The 17,793-nt window shown below is 36.3% G+C and overlaps 3 protein-coding genes across 3 annotated transcripts; all 3 read right to left on the reverse strand.

Moving 5' to 3' along the window:
• Positions 1-3,257: 3,257 nt before the first annotated feature.
• On the reverse strand, positions 3,258-3,725 carry LOC116020133 (putative RING-H2 finger protein ATL71). The gene has a single exon (XM_031260621.1). It carries the CDS (start codon positions 3,723-3,725, stop codon positions 3,258-3,260), a length of 468 nt encoding a protein of 155 aa, XP_031116481.1.
• Positions 3,726-7,817: 4,092 nt separating this feature from the next.
• LOC116020118 (dnaJ protein homolog) lies at positions 7,818-10,637 on the reverse strand. Its single transcript, XM_031260605.1, has 7 exons — positions 10,511-10,637; positions 10,227-10,404; positions 9,355-9,520; positions 9,127-9,268; positions 8,741-9,017; positions 8,458-8,656; positions 7,818-8,343 (listed from the first exon to the last, which is right to left on the reverse strand). The coding sequence occupies exons 2-7, from the start codon at positions 10,374-10,376 to the stop codon at positions 8,021-8,023; spliced, it is 1,257 nt and encodes a 418-aa protein (XP_031116465.1). The 5' UTR covers positions 10,377-10,404; positions 10,511-10,637; the 3' UTR covers positions 7,818-8,020.
• A 2,883-nt stretch (positions 10,638-13,520) lies between these two features.
• On the reverse strand, positions 13,521-17,137 carry LOC116020122 (nudix hydrolase 26, chloroplastic-like). Its single transcript, XM_031260610.1, has 6 exons — positions 16,824-17,137; positions 16,691-16,741; positions 14,853-14,945; positions 14,297-14,391; positions 13,914-14,028; positions 13,521-13,815 (listed from the first exon to the last, which is right to left on the reverse strand). Exons 1-6 carry the CDS (start codon positions 17,055-17,057, stop codon positions 13,750-13,752), a joined length of 654 nt encoding a protein of 217 aa, XP_031116470.1. The 5' UTR covers positions 17,058-17,137; the 3' UTR covers positions 13,521-13,749.
• Positions 17,138-17,793: the final 656 nt, after the last annotated feature.

Consider the following 17,793-nt stretch of genomic DNA (forward strand, 5'->3'; position numbering starts at 1 on the left):
ATATATATATATATATATATATATATATATATATATATATATACTATAAAACCAATTTATACACAAACACATATATGGACAGTTTTGACATTTAATACAATTACTTATTCTTGATGAGACAAGAATAGCTAATATCATGCATGGGTGACCTTGCGAATGGTTATTCCCAACGGTAAGGAAATAGCTAATTCCATGGATTTTATTTCGTGGTTTTAAAAACAAACCAAACAACATAATAGACTAATTTCATTTATCGCTATTCCATTGGTTGTCTATTATGTGAACCAAACACCATGTAAGACTCTATGTAAGACTATAAGAGAATTCAAGATTATTTTTCATTTTCTAAGTATGCCAAAAAATCCAGTAATTTAGAGTAGTTGTTAAGTAGACGATTAATATATACCATTGTAAGGTTGGAGAACAGATTCTTATAGGGGACACACCATATTAAAAACTAAGGATCTCTAAGTAAAACTTGTCATTGAGTATTAGTCAAACTTTGCGGGTTGCAGGTGCGACATAGCTAGCTGATCATAAGTGGGGACGCTTCTTCCAATGCCCTTTACTCGGGCGAACTAGTCGTAGCTAGTTTGAGCTCGGTGAAACCTTGACCAAGATTACCTGGCACCAAGGTCATTCTTGGTTGATCGTGTGTGGTTAGTCTTGATTACCACAATAATCACTATTACGGGTTTTGAAAATCGAAAATTATATGAGCGGGGCGATTATTTCCCCTTTTTGCGCTCTATTTATGAACCGGGAGTCCAAAGTGGAGGGACACTAGGAGACCCGAAAGTCTAATGAGGCCGGAAGGTCATTATGCTCAGGAAGTGCATTACGGTCGAGAACCGTAGGCCAAGGAAGTTGTCCTACAAACCTATCAGTGTAGCTCCCCACTCCCTATGTTGCAAGAATCGTCAGCACAAGGGAGTATGTACGATGGCCTCCCGAGTTCGTTTTCAATTTTGATTGCGGTCAAGAAGTGACTCGATCGAGTTCACGGTGCTAATGTATCGGACTATACTTATAGTATCGACGGTCTATTTGTCTAACTTGTAGGACTTTGGAGATTTACGAGGTTTAATTTTGTTGATCAAGAGATCAGACCTCTAACATGATAGAGGGATCGAATGCTACCGATCAAGCGATTGGATTTTTATCGTGACCAAATGATCGATTTTTACCAATCACGAGATTGGATTTACTCGCGGGGGGGGGGGGGAGTCTGTCCTGGCATGCTCAATCTTAATGCTGAGGACTAGTATCAGGCTCATCGTGCCGATAGTGGCAATAACGACCTAATCGGGCTTATAGCGCCGGTGGTGGTAATGCCGACCTAACTGGACTTAATTGCATACTTCGTAGAGCTTATGCCAAGATATGGTCTCGGGCTTTCAGGGTCGATGGTGGCAGTATCAAGCGCTAACCGGGTTTGGTAGACAACTAATCTGCATATATGATCATGTACAACTTTTAAACCGAGTTAAAAAATTTACAAGTAGCTTCGCTCGGTTGCAGCTTCAATTCGAACAGCTGGGCTTGAGCATTTGATGGAGTTTGCGGATCTTAACAATCGTAACTGGACACCTTACTCCCGTCGCCCTATAACCGTGCAAATAAATGGGCACCTTGCTCCCGTAGTTTTTCCCGAATTGTTGGTCAAAACCGATCTTAACGATCTAAATAGGCACCTTACTCCCAATGCCATATAACCGGGCAAATAAACGGGCACCTTACTCCCGTCGCCCTATAACCGGGCAAATCGATCTGAGAACCATTTGAAATGGGCACCTTACTCCCGAAATGGGCACCTTACTCCCAACGCCCTATAACCGGGAAAATAAACATGCACCTTGCTCCCGTAACCCTATAACCAGGAAAATCGGTCTAAGGACCATTTTAAATGGGCACCTTACTCCTGTAGTTATTCTGACTTTTCGGTTGTAATCGATCTTAATGATCATAAGTGGGCACCTTACTCCCAACGCCCTATAACTAGGCCAATAAATGGGCACCTTACTCCCGTCGCCCTATAACCGAGTAAATCGGTCTAAGGACCATTTAAAACGCGCACCTTGCTCCCGAAATGGGCACCTTACTCCCAACGCCCTGATTAATCAGGAAAATAAACGGGCACCTTGCTCCCGTAGCCCTATAAGCGAGCAAATCGGCCCGAGGACCATTTGAAACGGGCACCTTACTCCGTAGTTTTTCCCGACTTTTCGGTCGTAACCGATCTCCCCACAGATGGTGCCATTTTGATGGTACAAATTGCCTCCATGTACCTAGTGTGTATAACAATATATGTATAGTATAGAATAGACGAGAGAATTTAGCCCAAAGATGCCCTTTTAATTTATTCATTGTTCTTGAATCATTTAGACAGAGTAGAGAGAAGAAGAAGAGAGGGGCAAAACCCCCTTTAACTTGAGTTTAATGACCTTTATATAGGCCTAGAAAAGTGACTTTTACTATACGATCTTTGACCCGAACCGTTTGACCCCGACCCGACTACAAAATGAGGGTAAGGACCGTAAAGGGATGTCAGACCTAGGGAATATTTCCTATCAGATCTAGGTAAAGAATTTATGTTCTATAGGCACAAAATTTCACAACACAAGACATAAATTTATAACATGTACACAATTCGTTGTGTGTTACACAACTATTAATTAATTAATTTTTTTTAGGTACCGAATTTATACTTTGTACAGAATTGCATAACACAAAACAAAAAAACTCATAGGACAAGACACATACATATTAAAAAAAAAAACTCTAACGTGAATTGAACAATCAAATAGTTTCCGTCAAAATTAAATAAATCGTCGTACAAAAATGACGTCGTATAGGACCAAGATTTATAGTGCACTGTGAACCCTAGTCTACGGTATAAGTGTTTGGTCACAACATTAATTTTTTCAGAGCACACTTTCGAGTATCAGCTGGGATTTCCCGTAAATCAAAGATACAATTGCATAACACGTGGTTATAAAATTGCTCATATGTTTACATATTTACAACTGATATAAAGGGGAAGGTGATTTCATAAAACACAAAATATCATATTTAAGGTATAATTTAGTGAATAGTGATAAATTATAACTCATCTTTTCAAGCACGCAATAGACCTAAGTCCCAACCCTACTATCCTTATCCGAAATCAAAGAACATCAACGATATTATTACGTGCGAAACGGATAATAATTGTGGAATGATTCATTTACAACTCCCTGTATATCTTTCCCTGCCGGCTACACCGCCGGCGGCGGCGGCGAGGGAGGTGACGATGAGGGAAGTTTCCGGCAAACGGGGCAAGAAGGGTGGAGCCTCAACCAAGGGTTGATGCATTTGAGATGGAAGAAATGGCCGCAGTGAGGCAAAACACTCACCACATCTTTCTCCTTGTAATCGTCCAAGCAAATGGAGCATCCCGTCGAAGCTATGGAGTATTTCCCTGATCCCTTCGCCTTCGAATACACCACCTTCGGGAAGCTTCTTAATATGGCTTCGTCCAGACCCACCGCCACCGCCACCGTCGGGACGACGGCCTCCGCCGTGGGGTGGCTGCCGCAGCTCCGGCAAATCTTACAGAAATATATGCAGGAAAGGTAAATGATGATTATGCAGAGCACCATTAATCCCGTTGAAAGCCCGCCATAGCCTTCCTCTCTTGAATTATATGTGTAATCATCACTAAGCAGTTCTGGAGGGCTGCTCATTCTGTGTATGAAAGAAAAGGGAGTTTAGAGGGAGAAGAAAAGGACAGTTGTGCTGTTTTATTGTTTAGTTAGGAAGTAGTATGTCTTATATATAGGGATTTTATCGTAGTATTACTAGCCTAAGGTCTGCGCAATGTAGAAAAGTTCATGCCTTTTATTAAAAAAAGTAATAATGTTTAGCCGGAAATCAATCCAGTCATCCCACCAAGTTTCGGACTAGCTCACTCAGACCATGAAACTTATATAAGTTTTGAGTTTATGGGTTAACCACTTAACCTTAACCTGCTCTGGGCTCAATCTTATAGGTTTTCAGTCAATTGTTATAACATGAACTAGGTTTCATATTGAATTCTAAATACTGGTTCAAAATGATGTATTTGTAGTTAACACATTCTGTATCTGCAGTTAACAATTTTTATACTTGAAAATAAATTAAAGTACATAATTAATGCAATAATTACAGACACATAAATGATAACCACAGACATATAAATTGTTAACTACAGGCAGCGTTACAAAAATTTTGCCTAGACACCAATTAATTGACACTTAGGCGCTGGTCGGCCGCCTAGCGTATCACCATAATCGGTGGTCTAGGCGGACAACTAGACCGTCTAGGCACCAGCTAGGTCACCTAGTCGATCGATTAGCTATTGTTCCATTCTATTTTAAATAGGTTATTTCGCTCAAAACGACATTGTTTTGAGCGAAATAACACTAAATAGTTCAAACTTTAGATTTTTTTAGGTTAATATTTAATATTTAAGTATTAACTATTAAAGCATTAAATAATTTATAATTATCAAGTCTTAAAAATTAAAAAAAAAATTTAACAATTTTTTAAAAATCAAAAATAAAATAAAAAATACACGGGCGCCTAGGCGCCGATTAATCGCCACCTAGGCACCCCCAAGCGCCTAGCGATTTTTTAAACCATGACTGCAAGTATATGTTAATTGTAGACACATAATATGTTGGTTAAAATGTTCTGTATGTAATTATCATGTGTTGTGTCTTCAATTTGTTTACAGACAAATAAACAATTAATTGCAAATATAGAATGTGTTACTGCATATACAAAATCTGAAGATTACTTTTGGGCTAAGCTCCACATGGAAGGTAGATCCTTGTTCATAATATAATTTGTCAATTGTTGTTCTATGGATCAGGGTTCACCTTTCAATTTAAATAAAAAAGCTACTTTGATTAGTTTATTGATATCAACTTATTGCATTTTCATTTTAAATGTCTAATTACCCTAAATAGTTATTATATTTTTCATATTAATTCAATTTTTATTTAAATTTTTACATTTTAATATCATTAGAACTCGCCTAAAACCCGAAATCTAATTATCAATATTTTTATACTTTACAGATAATTTTTTATACTTTTTGCTTCTCCAATATTACGATTACACATATTTTTAATTTAATAATTCAATTGTATAAACCTAATAATTAATCTATTTGACTTTTTTTCTCTTTAATTTGTGATAAGAAAAGACAGTCGATGAATGTGTACTAGTGAGAAAGATGGATAAATAAACCCAATACGACTTGCAAGTTGCAACTAGGTTAGGCTGCATTTTTGCGAGGTCAACTTTTATATGAATAATAACTACCTATATTCTAATTGTTACTAGCATAGGTGATTTATTCAGTCACTATTGTTGAAGGTTCTTTACAATTTATTATGCTCATTCTAATTACTATGAGACCAAGTTTTTAGGAGAGAAATAAGAACTAGTCTCAACTTTACATCTAGAAAAATTGGATGAACCAAATCAAATTAAAAAATATATATATATGGTGACATTTTTGTAATTATCATTAACTTTACTATGCAAATTTGAATACTAAAATCTGTAATTCTCATACTTTTCTAGGTTTGCACATTTAATATTAACATTTTGCACATTTAGTTTTAACATTATGAAAATTTAGTATTAAAAGGTTGCACTTAGAAAAATACGAAAGTGCATTGCACTTTGGTTTCGATTTTAGAGTTTATGACTGAGTTTTTGGTTTTATTTGGTTTAGTGGTTCAATATATATATATATATATATATATATATATATATATATATATATATAATTTATTCTTTTTTTATAGAGGCGATTTCAAAGCGAAGCACTAATTGGCACCTTAGCAGTCCTTCGGGTTCCTTGGAAACCTTTGTGAAGGTTCCTTGGGAAATACTAGATAAGGCTCTGGCAAGACCTGCTTTTCAAGGAATGAACATGAAACTCACTTTAACTTCTTTCTAATGGAATCCGTCTCTTTTTTAAAGGAATTACCCTTGGTTCAGGTAAGAGAAAGGTAGCTAGTCTCATTTGACTACAGTAAAGAAAGAAAGCAAGGAAAGAAAGGCAACCTATACGTGAGGCTTCTGTTTGAATAATAAGTAGAGTTCTGACATTCCTGTTCTAGAGGAGTCTTCTCGAAAGGTAGTGAAGTGAGCTATTTTTTTTTCTCGCTTCTTTCTTGGTGCGGTGGCATCAACAATTCTATCAGTTCTTGGTTCTTTTGGATGAAATTCTATATATATATATATATATATATATATATATATATATATATATATATTGCGAGAAAAATACTCCGATGTAAAATATATAATTAATTATTAAAATAAACTTACAGTAAATTTAATTAGTAACTAATATATACTGTAATTACAGTATATATAATTATATAGTAACTAATATATACTGTAAAAACTAATATATATATATATATATATATATATATATATATACATATATACATACAGTAACTAATATATAATTAGTTATTGAAGATAATGATTTGAATTGGAATTAGTTAGTTATTTTAGATGAAATAATAACTGGATATTCACTTATTCTTTTAAATTTTAGTTCATTGATTTAGCCCATTGGATAAGCCCAATAGTGTATAGTTTAGGGTTAGGGCCAACTCAACTCAAAAATAAAACAAAACTAAACCATTTAACCCAAACCAATAAGTCCAACAACCCTGCAGGGCTAGCCCAAAACCTAGTGGGCTGGCCCATTGACATCCCTAAGTGTAGATGGATTTATACCGTGAAGGTGGTCCCTGATGGTAAAATTGATCGCCTTAAAGCACGGCTGGTGGCTAAAGGCTACGCCCAGATTTTTGGTTTGGATTATACTGATACTTTTTCTCCTGTAACAAAAATTGCATCAGTTCGCTTGATGTTATCTCTGGCTGCCATAAATCATTGGGACCTACACCAGTTGGATATCAAGAATGCTTTTCTCCATGGCGATCTGAAGGAGGAGGTTTATATGGAGCAACCATCTGGGTTTGTTGCTCAAGGGGAGTCTAGTTTGGTATGTAAACTTCGCCGCTCTTTTTATGGTTTAAAGCAGTCTCCACGGGTTTGGTTTGGGAAATTTAGCTCTGTGGTGTGTGAGTTTGGTATGGTCCGAAGTGAAGTTGATCATTCTGTGTTCTATCGTCATTCTAATGGGAAATGCATATATCGTCATTCTAATGGGAAATGCATATATCTTGTTGTCTAATGGGAAATGCATATATCGTCATTCTAATGGGAAATGCATATATCTTGTTGTGTATGTAAATGACATTGTTATTACAATGTCAGTCGGTTCCAAACTAAGGACTTGGGCAAACTAAAATATTGATAGAGGCAGACGCTCTTCCAGAGGCCTCTTCCTCAACCTACTGAGGCTTAAACCCACTCCCATCATCCATGTGTGCCACTAGACCACAAAGTCTCTAAAACCTATCAACCAAACAATAACAATCACTTTGATACTCATACCTTATGCCTAAACACATAATAATAATATACTGCGTAATAATTATAATAAATTTTTATCTTTCATTATTCATTTTTATTAAAAAATATTTTATTGTATAATAAATTTTATTTAAAATTTAATAAAAATTACTAAAAATGTTCTTGTGAAACAAAGAAAAATCAATAATAACCTTAAGTAGCTCAAATCATCAAACTTATCAAGTTCATTTCCCTATTTTGAATTTATCGAGTCAGCCTATTATCAATCTGTCTCTATTCATGGAACCTATATCAACTCTAAAAATTAAAGAATGAGTACATAGCAGAAAAGTTAAAACAATGGCATCATATTGCAATTTCTTTATGCTTGCATGCTAATAAGGTCAACCAATGAAATTAAATATAAAAATATCTGTTGCGGATTACCCAATAACAAAGTGCAAAACCAATTATCTATGATTCTAAATTCTCCTCTAACCCCCACCCCTCCACAGATGATGCTGCCATCAACTCCTCAAGGAAATCATTGTTGTGCACACTGTACCCTCTGCGCCCCACCATGCATATCCTCGTCTTCCTCATAAGCCTCCTGCGCTTGTTGTTGCTGCTTCCTACGCATCTCCTCCTCGATGTTGACATCGTACAAAGTGGTCTCCTCGCACTCATCCAATTCCATGTCAGTGATCTTTGTTGCGGGCCTTGGAGGCAGCACAGCCTCAAGAGCTTTGCATTGATCGGGGGTTAGAGTCTCGGGGAAATCTACAGTAAAGTGAATGTAAAGCTTCCCCCTCATGAATGGCTTTTGGTACATTGGCATTCCCTCATCGTTTATGGCCTTGAATTGGTCTGAGCAACGAAAAATCAAGAACCGGTAGGGTCATAAGCATTCATGTATTTAACCTATTGCTGGCAAGAACATGGACAAGAAAAGCTAGGGTTACTTGGATAGAGGGAACTTACCAGGCTTAACAACTTCTCCGGGTTGGGACTTAATTAGGAGCTGTCTATTATCTAGATGAGTTAAAACAAACTGGAAACCACAAAGGGCCTCGGTTAGGGTCAAAGTGTGCTCCACAAAAATGTCATCGCCCTTGCGCTTGAACTTAGCGTGTTCCTTTTGTTGTAAGACAAACACAATATCTCCAGTGATGGTGTCAGGCTGAGAACAAAAACAAGAATCTATCAGCAACATTCAGTGTTTATAACAAATGTATAAAACAACAAAAAGTTGAGATGTCCTTACAGATTCATCGGCCTCCCCAGGGAATGTGATCCTCTGACCATTCTGCATTCCCTTCTCGACAAGAACTTCCAATACCTTCTTCTCCTGCACAACCTTCTCACCCTTGCATTGAGGACACCTGTCTTTATCGCTAATAGTTTCACCAGTTCCCTTACATTCATTGCAGGGATGTTGCATCTGTTGAATCATGGATGGGCCAAGATGTCTAATGGAAACTTTCATTCCGGAACCTTGACAACCACCGCATGTCATTGAAGCACCTGATTTAGACCCTTTACTGAAACATATAGCATCGCCATGTCATAAGGGCACATCATTAGACAATGAATTAATGAATAATATAAGAGGATGATTAAGTCTCAAACACCACATTGTTGTGCACTTACCCCTTGCACTTTGGGCATAGCACATTACGGGACAGAGAGAGCTTCTTCGATGTCCCATTGTAGAGGTCCTCCAAAGAAACCTTGAGAGGATGAACAACATCCTCTCCCCGTCTTTGCCTTCGGCCTCTGCTGCTCCCACCCCCTGGAACAAATAGTGTTTAGTAGGACATATTAGCTTTACTAGAATATGAACTCAAGAAGGGATAATTTACTAGAATATGAACATACCACCAAACGGGTTGCCACCAAAGAAGGATTGGAAAATGTCAAACGGATCGTGCATACCACCTCCACCGCCCATTCCTTCCTTAAGAGCATCTTCACCATACTGATCATATATTTCCCGCTTCTCAGGGTCACTCAAAACTTCATAAGCTTGAGCAAGCTCCTTGAACTGAAAGAGAAGAAGAACACAATAATTACCAAACAACTTCAACACTATAAGCTACACTAACAACCTGACACCATGAAACATAAAACAGTAAAGAATGAAGCTCAAAACAGTGACTAACATCAGCCAATTCTAATGGACACCAAAGAATCTGACTTTATTTAAATCTCTGGAATGCAATTCAAGTTATGAGGGTTACAGCATTATTAAGCCACCAAAAAATACATATTCCACATGTTACAAGGTTAGGTTAACAAACCTATTAAAACTATGATACCTTGATGATACAATATCTAAACAGTGATTTAACAACAATATTCAAAACATGACAGATCCCAATATCAAACCCTACATTGCTTCAAACTTAAGAAATTTGTGGTAAGCCCTAATCTCGGAATAAACCAGATCATACATTGCCGCAAAATCCTGGAAATTGGCGAAATTGGCAAAATCAACCAATTTCAGACTAACAAAAACCTACAAAAGAGTTCACAACCTTCCCTATCAAAACTCAGAAGCTCACTACTATGCATACGGCAACTTGAAGTGTGAACCAGAACACATAATTCTACCAATATCTACATAGGATCAGAGAAACCAAAACTTCCAAACGCAGATCTGAATCTAAAAAATTAAAATATACAGCTTTCAGACTGCACAATCTACCAATCAAAATCAAATAACAGGGAGAAGAACAAAACGGATATACCTTTTCAGGATCTCCACCTTTATCAGGGTGGTTCTTGATGGCGGCTTTACGGTAAGCCTTCTTGAGATCGTCCTGGGAAGCGTTCTTGGGAACTCCCAAGATCTCATAGTACTTAGTGTTATCGCTCTTCTTGGGCGCCCTGCTGAACATCTTCTCCTCCGATTTCTTCGAATCAAAACTGGAAAGAGACAAAACAAAACCAAAGAACGAATCAACCAATTAATCAGATTGATCTGCGAGTAAAGAAGATCTGGAATTAATAGACAAAGAGAGAGAAAAGCTACCAGGTTGGAGAAGGATTGTGAGCGTGTGGAAAGGAAGAAGCAGAAATGTGGAATCCCTGCTCTTAAATGGAGTTGCAGGATGGACGGTTCAGATTTGCTGATTTTATGCGGCCAATAAAAAGAAGAGTCTAGAATCCTCTACGACTTTCTCTCGGTCAAGTAATCTTGTCTTGCTTTCCTATTTTTATTCATATTTCTTTTTCGCCCCTTTCTTTTTTATTCCCACCCTCCCATCATCTTGGGAAATAAATAAAAATTTCTACTAAATTAGGACTTGCATGGTATAAAACGGTCGTCATTTAGTTGGTGTAGCGAATTGTCTAGTTAATTCAATTATCGAACAAGATTTCGGCCTGTTAATTAGATATGCAGAGGTATTGTTCCACGGCCAATTTTTTAGAAGGACTACGTTATTTTACTTATTTCATGAATCGAAGACGGAGCATCGCCGATCCGAATGTTAAATCAACTAGTCCCAAAAATGAATGGCGCTTAAGCACGTGATCTATACCCGATCGTCGGGGCAAGAGCTAGGCACTGATGAGTAGGAGGGTGCGACAATCGTTGTAAAACCTTGAGCATGAGTAGGGATGAGCATAATTATCGAAAACCCAAAAAAATTGATAGCTAATAACCGATAACCAAACCGACCGATAATTTCGATTATTTATTATAAGGCTAAAGAAAAAAAAATTGATTATTCGGTTATGAAGGTGTAATAACCGGGGTCACCAAATAATCTATCCTATTATTATTATTATTATTATTATATAAATCTGTAATATTACTTGTGTATGCTCGATTTTTCGGTTACCGAAATAACCGATCGAAACCGACATAACCGATTTTGGTCGGTTAAAAGTGTATGTTCGATATGTTTCAGTCGATTATGGCGATTTAAAAAATGTCATCGATTATTCGATTATCGTTCGGTTATTAACCATAACCGGCCGATGCGCACCCCTAAGCATGAGCCCGGGTGAAGCGGCCGTGAGTGCAGATCTTGGGGTAGTAGCAAATATATTCAAATGAGAACTTTGAAGGCCAAAGAGAGGAAAAGTTCACCCTATCAACACCAAGCATAGCACACTGTCAAGCCCAATGTAAGCACCGTCGTCACCCAATTAGCTAAGGCATAGCACACTGTCGTTCCCAACAAAGGGCCTATTATGGGTAACGACAGGCCCTTTGTTGTGAACGACGATGTGTTATGCCTTGGCCCAACTGGGTGACGACGGTGCCTACGTTGGGCTTGACAGTGTGCTATGCTTGGTTGGATTAGTCTTTCGCCTCTATACCCAAGGCTATATGCTCATTGAATACATCTGTGTAGCGCGTGTGCGGCCCAAAACATCTAAAGACATCACATACATGTTATTGCCTCAAAGTTCCGAGGCTTGAAAAGACGTAGTCCCTCTAAGAAATTGGTTGCTGAGGGATACCTCCACTTAGCTAGTTAGCAGGTTGATGTCTCGTTCGTTAACGGAATTAACCAGACAAATCTCTCCACCAACTAAAAGCACGAGTCATAGGTAGTTAGCAGGTTGATGTCTCGTTCGTTAACGGAATTAACCAGACAAATCTCTCCACCAACTAAAAGCACGAGTCATAGGCTCGCGTTAACTACGTCTCTGCCATTTGTACACACTGTTTGTCGCTCCTACCGATTGAATGATTCGATGAAGTGTTCGAATCGATGCGACGTGGGCGGTTCGCTACCCGCGACGTCTCCAGAAGTTCATTGATCCATATCATTTAGAGGAATGAGAAGTCATAACAAGGTTTCTATAGGTGAACCTACGGAAAGAACATTTTCAAAACCTACACTAGACAAAAATCACATTGCGCTAGCAATGAATATCTCTACTACAACCTTTGAGTAACCTAATCACCCCAAAGGCAATCGTTATACAGCGGCTACGTGGACCATTGTCCAAAACGGCATAGTTTCTTTTAATGAAAAGAAATGACAGTCGTTATGTTCAACCATTCAATTTTTTAATAAAAAATAAAAATGAAAGGCAAGCTTTTGGCTTCATTACCGCTCCAGCGCGCCATTGTTACGTCTTCGAGATTTAGAGTAATTGTGTTATTCTCTTTTCAACACCATTGTTGCATGTTTAAAGCTTCATTAAAGGTTATGTTGTAATGAAACTACATTTTCATTGTCAAATGAATATGTAGTTAAATTATAATGATACTTTAGTGATGTTGTAATAAAACTACAATGTGTATAAAATGAAACTAAATCGTAGGTCTCACATATTAAGTGTATATTATCAAATAAACTGTAATTGAATTAAAATATAGTAATACTTTAATGGTGCTATAATGAAACTATAATGTGTATAAAATGAAATTGATTAACAGGTCTCACATATTAACAATAGTTTTTGTCAATACTCAATTGTATGTTGCTGCATCTAACTCTCCAGAGTTAACACTCAATTGTATGTTGTTGCATCTAGAGTTAGCAATCTCAAAGGTCTCAAAATTTGTATTTGCGGCGACTCTAAGAAGAAATTATACTTCAACTAATAATATAATTTACCAAGAAGTCTTTAATAATTTGTAATTTTAAATAATTTGTATTGAACTTTTATTTAAAAAAATGTTCTTTTAACTAATTACCCATCTTAAATATCAATTCATATTTTAATTGCAAATATCTATATTCATAACTTTTTCATATCAAATCAACATAACTATTAAATAACAAAACTATATAAATGACTAAAGCTCATATCTTCCTTTTATATATGAAAATAATCTAAATATTTCAAATGGTTAGTCTGTGCATCGCACATGTATCATACTAGTTTATAATAAAATTAAATTAAATTACTTAACTTTCATGGTTAGATTAGGTTAAATTGTTTTCAAATTTTTTATACTCAATGAATTATTTTATACAAATATATGTGTGTTTGTGTTTTTATATAAAATTATATTGTATGTATATGTTTTTGAGTCAATTAATTTGTAAATGTTTGTCATGCACACTTTTATAGAGTTTTAAAAGTTAAAGATATTTTATGAAAGTCATTTAAAATCTATAAAATTGATATAAGTCTTGATTAAATACACCCCCCAATATAGACTTGAAATGGGTTGTTCCTCAACACTTATCTTTGGATGTCCTATAGGAGTGTTCACTCTTCAGTCCATCTGTTCATATAACACATTCTACTCTCTGGCAAAGGACCCTTGAGACAATGCAGAATTGTCATAACCGCAGCCTATTGAAGAAATGGAGTGAAAGCAGACACAACTTCCTTGTAAACCGGCTTCTTGAAATCCACTGCCTGCAGAGGAAATATTTCGAGCAAAATGACGAGGATCCTGTTATAATAAGGAACAATAATGTTTAACAAATATTTTGGGGTTAAGGAGCTGGATTTACATGATTGACAACTTGTTCTGGTGACATCCAAGACCACTCTCCGAATTCAGGCTTCTCGGTCCCATCGCCCAAAAGGTTGATTTCCTCATCCTTTCCAGTAAACTTAAAGAGGAACCTATAAATGTTTCAACACTAGAGAACATCAAGACATACAATAGCAATATATCTGGAAATTGGCGACCTACAATTATGCAATAGAAGCAACTATGTCACATGCAAGACAAAGTATGGACACGCAATGTTGGTTTTTAACATTTGTTAATATTTAGCAAAGAGCTATATGTACCAACAATGAATGTAGTCTAAAATTGAAGTTAATCATGGGTTTGCATAGAGTGCAGAGTGTACACACGGGGACCAAAAGGAGAATTAGATGCACCCACCACTTCTGCGCTTGACCTTTCCAGTCAGATCCCCATTGACGCTTAAGTTTTTCCCTGACATCAGGTGGGAAATCATATGTCAACCAGTATGGCGCCTGTATGCAATATTTTATGTCAAGAACCAGTTTGGTAATGCCCATGATTATATATCAAACTGAAGCAACAGAAGGATTTAGAGTGAGATTTTGTACAAGTTCCAAATGACTCAATTATAACAAATATTTGTACTACTCTATATTATATTAGCAGAAACAATTTTAAAGGGCCAACTATCTTTAAACCAACTAATATGTAGTGTGATGACACTTCTATTACCATTCCAAATAGATGGTCACAGACTCACAAGATCAAACCTTGGTGGTGGGGGCATTGATTCTTTGAGCTGAAAAAGATTGAGAAAGTATAGAACATATACTACCTTGTAAAGGATCATGAGTGTTTCAAAACAAAATATTTAAGCCAGCTGCCCAACAACAAATGTCCTCTTTCATTGTGAAGAAAATAAGGGTTAAGACTAGAATACCAACAACTAATAAATTTAGAATCTACTTTTAACCTCAGCAATAATTTCTGCAGAAGTAACTCCAGTTTCTTCTCTTAGTTCTCTGATGGCAGCATTTCTAGGATCTTCATTATCATCAACACCACCCTGTTTCAGAATATGTATTTATTAGGTGTTAAAAAAGTTTAACATTTCAAAGAAATATTCAGGAGTGATCTTTTCCGTAGATAACTGCAAAACTATTGCCTGCATAGCATGGATACCAATGTTTTAAATACATATACTAAAGTCTGTATACTAATTTTGAACACATCTTGTGGACACATAAAGGGCATGTGCTGATTTATCCAACATGTATGGGACACCAAACACATTTTTATGTCTTCATTATTAGTCCTAATGTTGCATCCCACCACTCCTTCAGCTTACCCTAACTAGATTTAGATCAAGGATTAGTTTAGTATATTCTTTGTCTTGAGATTTGTTGAGCAAGTATGGAAGTCCAAAGTAAGTTTTCATATTCCATATTTGATGGCACTAAACTAATGTTTTATACTTAAGTATTTTTATTGAAATCAGTGTACCAAGCTTCCTATGCTATATTTTTTGTTCATTGAATAAATAAGAGTAAAGAGTCAAAGACAAGACATGCCCTGCCGGTACATTGTTCCCTTGTTTTTTTTTAAAGAAACTACATGTCATCACATCCATGTCTAATACGAGGTGCCTATGTCTGTCAAAGTGCTATATAGAGCATGTTTCACACTCGAGAATTCAATTCTATTATGAATTACAGCTAGAATGAATGCCAAGCAACACCATATTGATATTGAAATGGATCCTAAACGTTGAGTTCTAAAGCGCCCCCTGACTGGGCATATCTAATCATGGTCTATTTTCTCTAGCATAAGACATTTAATCAAGTAGAAAAGCTGCATTAATTAAGGTCACCAAAATTTGATGTGAGAACTATACTAGGCACTTTGACATATGGTAAAAAACTGTATTCCATATAACAATTTACAAGAGCAGACAAATAGGATAACTCTTCGAAGAAATATTATTTTCAAAATCTGAATTTCACCAAAAGATAACGCAATGCATGGTTATGAAGCACTACAGTTATATGTTCAACAGAACGAGGGTCATTTGCATTGAGTATATCATTGTATACAAATCCCCCTTTTGTCAACTCCAGGTAACATGACAAGGATTGAATTGGGAAGGTAATTTGAAAAATCTTCATTCTTCCTTTATGGGTTAAACATAAAATGAGTTAATGTCATATGGGGTCCTCCAATAGCGGTTTTGCCAAGTTTAGTCCTAAACTTTCAAATTGACCACCCATGGTCCTTCGCCTTTCAAATTGTTACCGTCCGTGATCCAAGCTAACCACCCATGGCCCTTCAACTTTCAAAATTTAACCAGTGGCGATCCTCGAGGAAGGACCATGAATGGTTAAAATTTGATAGTTGAAGGACTATGGTGGTTAACTTGGACCACGAATGATAACAATTTGAAAGTAGAAGGGCCACATGTGGTCATTTTGAAAGTTTAGGACTAAACGTGGCAACACCACTATACTCAGAACACCTTAGATGGTATTAACTCAACAGAAAATTGAGACAAAGTGATCCAGAATGAAACTAATAAAAAAACACACATTTATCTATTTGAAATCTATTCTAGCTAAGATAAGAGATATTGTTAAGCAAACACAGATTTTCTATACTTCTCCAAATTAGAGTAAATAGAAGCTGGTGATTTGAGCTCATACATCCTTTATGAAGAGACTATTTCAAACACCCCAAAAATATCATTCCACTAATTACAGAGTAAATAAAAATGATATTGAAATTGAGCCCAATAATAAGGAATTTTCCAAAATCTACCTGAGGCATTTGCCAAGCATTAGGTATATCAAGCCTCGAAGCAACAAAAATCTGTAAAATTCACAATAAACAATTTAACATTAAGATCCAAACAAGAAAAAACATTATATCAATAACTAATAAAAACACAAACCTTTTTGTCAGAAGGGTTCATGAGGCAAATGCCTACGTTTCTACGATAACCCTGGGGAGGAGTTTCCATGGAGAGTGAGGCGAAGGGAGGTAGAGAGCGTTTATGGCGGAGGAGTGGCAAGGCTGTAAATTTGGAGAACCTCGGAGGGGGAGAGAAAGTGGAATTGGCGATTATCGGCTGCAAATGGCGACGAGGAATTGGCGAGTTTATGAGAATGGATCGGCATATAGCCATCAAACAACCCAACTCGATATACCTTGCGCACTTCTCTAGGACTACTGTTTTGCTATCAAGAAGTGCGAGGTATACTTGCAATCCAAAGTCATACTCATTTCAAGTAGAGTTAATGACAAATTTAGTTCCTTTAACTATAATAAAATTATTTTTTTTAAGAAGACTATTACGAATTTATTGATTTGATCATGTAATATCATTTTGATCAAATTAAATTTTTAATTTTAAAAATTTTATCTAATTTCTTCCTCCATTGTCATCATACGATTCAAATTGATTATTATCCTACGGCTCAAATTGACAAAAAGACAAAATCGGTAAAATTTTCAAAATTGAGGGCTTAATTTGGTAAAAATGATAGTCGATGATCAATCTGTAATTTTGTTATAATCAAGGGATCAAATTGGCCATTAACTCTTTCAAGTAGTTAACTCGAGTTAAAAGAGATGAGTATGTTTGGAGTATATTTTGGAATGCCACCAACCAATGGTCATTAATGGAATAATATTCCATTATACACTTATTATTCAATAGTCAAGAAAGAAGAAGTCCAGGCAAGAAAGTAAAGAGAGCTACGGAAAGTTGCAACTGTCAGAAATGATTTTATATAAATACTCAGAGATTAAACAAACGATCTAATTAAGGCTCATTTTCAGTTCCAAATAATCCTCTTTCTACGACGTACTTTTCTCTCCTTTTCACTTCATAGCCATGGTTGCCTATGTATACATAATGA

This window comes from Ipomoea triloba, chromosome 5, assembly GCF_003576645.1.
Source record: "Ipomoea triloba cultivar NCNSP0323 chromosome 5, ASM357664v1".
Lineage (NCBI taxonomy): Eukaryota > Viridiplantae > Streptophyta > Magnoliopsida > Solanales > Convolvulaceae > Ipomoea > Ipomoea triloba.

Bases quoted from the DNA above. Each gene is read 5' to 3' on its own strand.
- LOC116020133 (XM_031260621.1), bottom strand. From the start codon at position 3,725: ATGAGCAGCCCTCCAGAACTGCTTAGTGATGATTACACATATAATTCA.
- LOC116020122 (XM_031260610.1), bottom strand. From the start codon at position 17,057: ATGGCTATATGCCGATCCATTCTCATAAACTCGCCAATTCCTCGTCGC. The intron at 14,946-16,690 runs GTAGATTTTGGA...ATTCTGAAACAG, and splicing joins ATGCTTGGCAAATGCCTCAG to GGTGGTGTTGATGATAATGA. The intron at 13,816-13,913 runs GTAAATCCAGCT...TTTCCTCTGCAG, and splicing joins CAGAACAAGTTGTCAATCAT to GCAGTGGATTTCAAGAAGCC.
- LOC116020118 (XM_031260605.1), bottom strand. From the start codon at position 10,376: ATGTTCAGCAGGGCGCCCAAGAAGAGCGATAACACTAAGTACTATGAG. The intron at 9,018-9,126 runs GTAAGTGCACAA...TATATGTTTCAG, and splicing joins CTATGCCCAAAGTGCAAGGG to TAAAGGGTCTAAATCAGGTG. The intron at 8,344-8,457 runs GTAAGTTCCCTC...TTCGTTGCTCAG, and splicing joins CGGAGAAGTTGTTAAGCCTG to ACCAATTCAAGGCCATAAAC.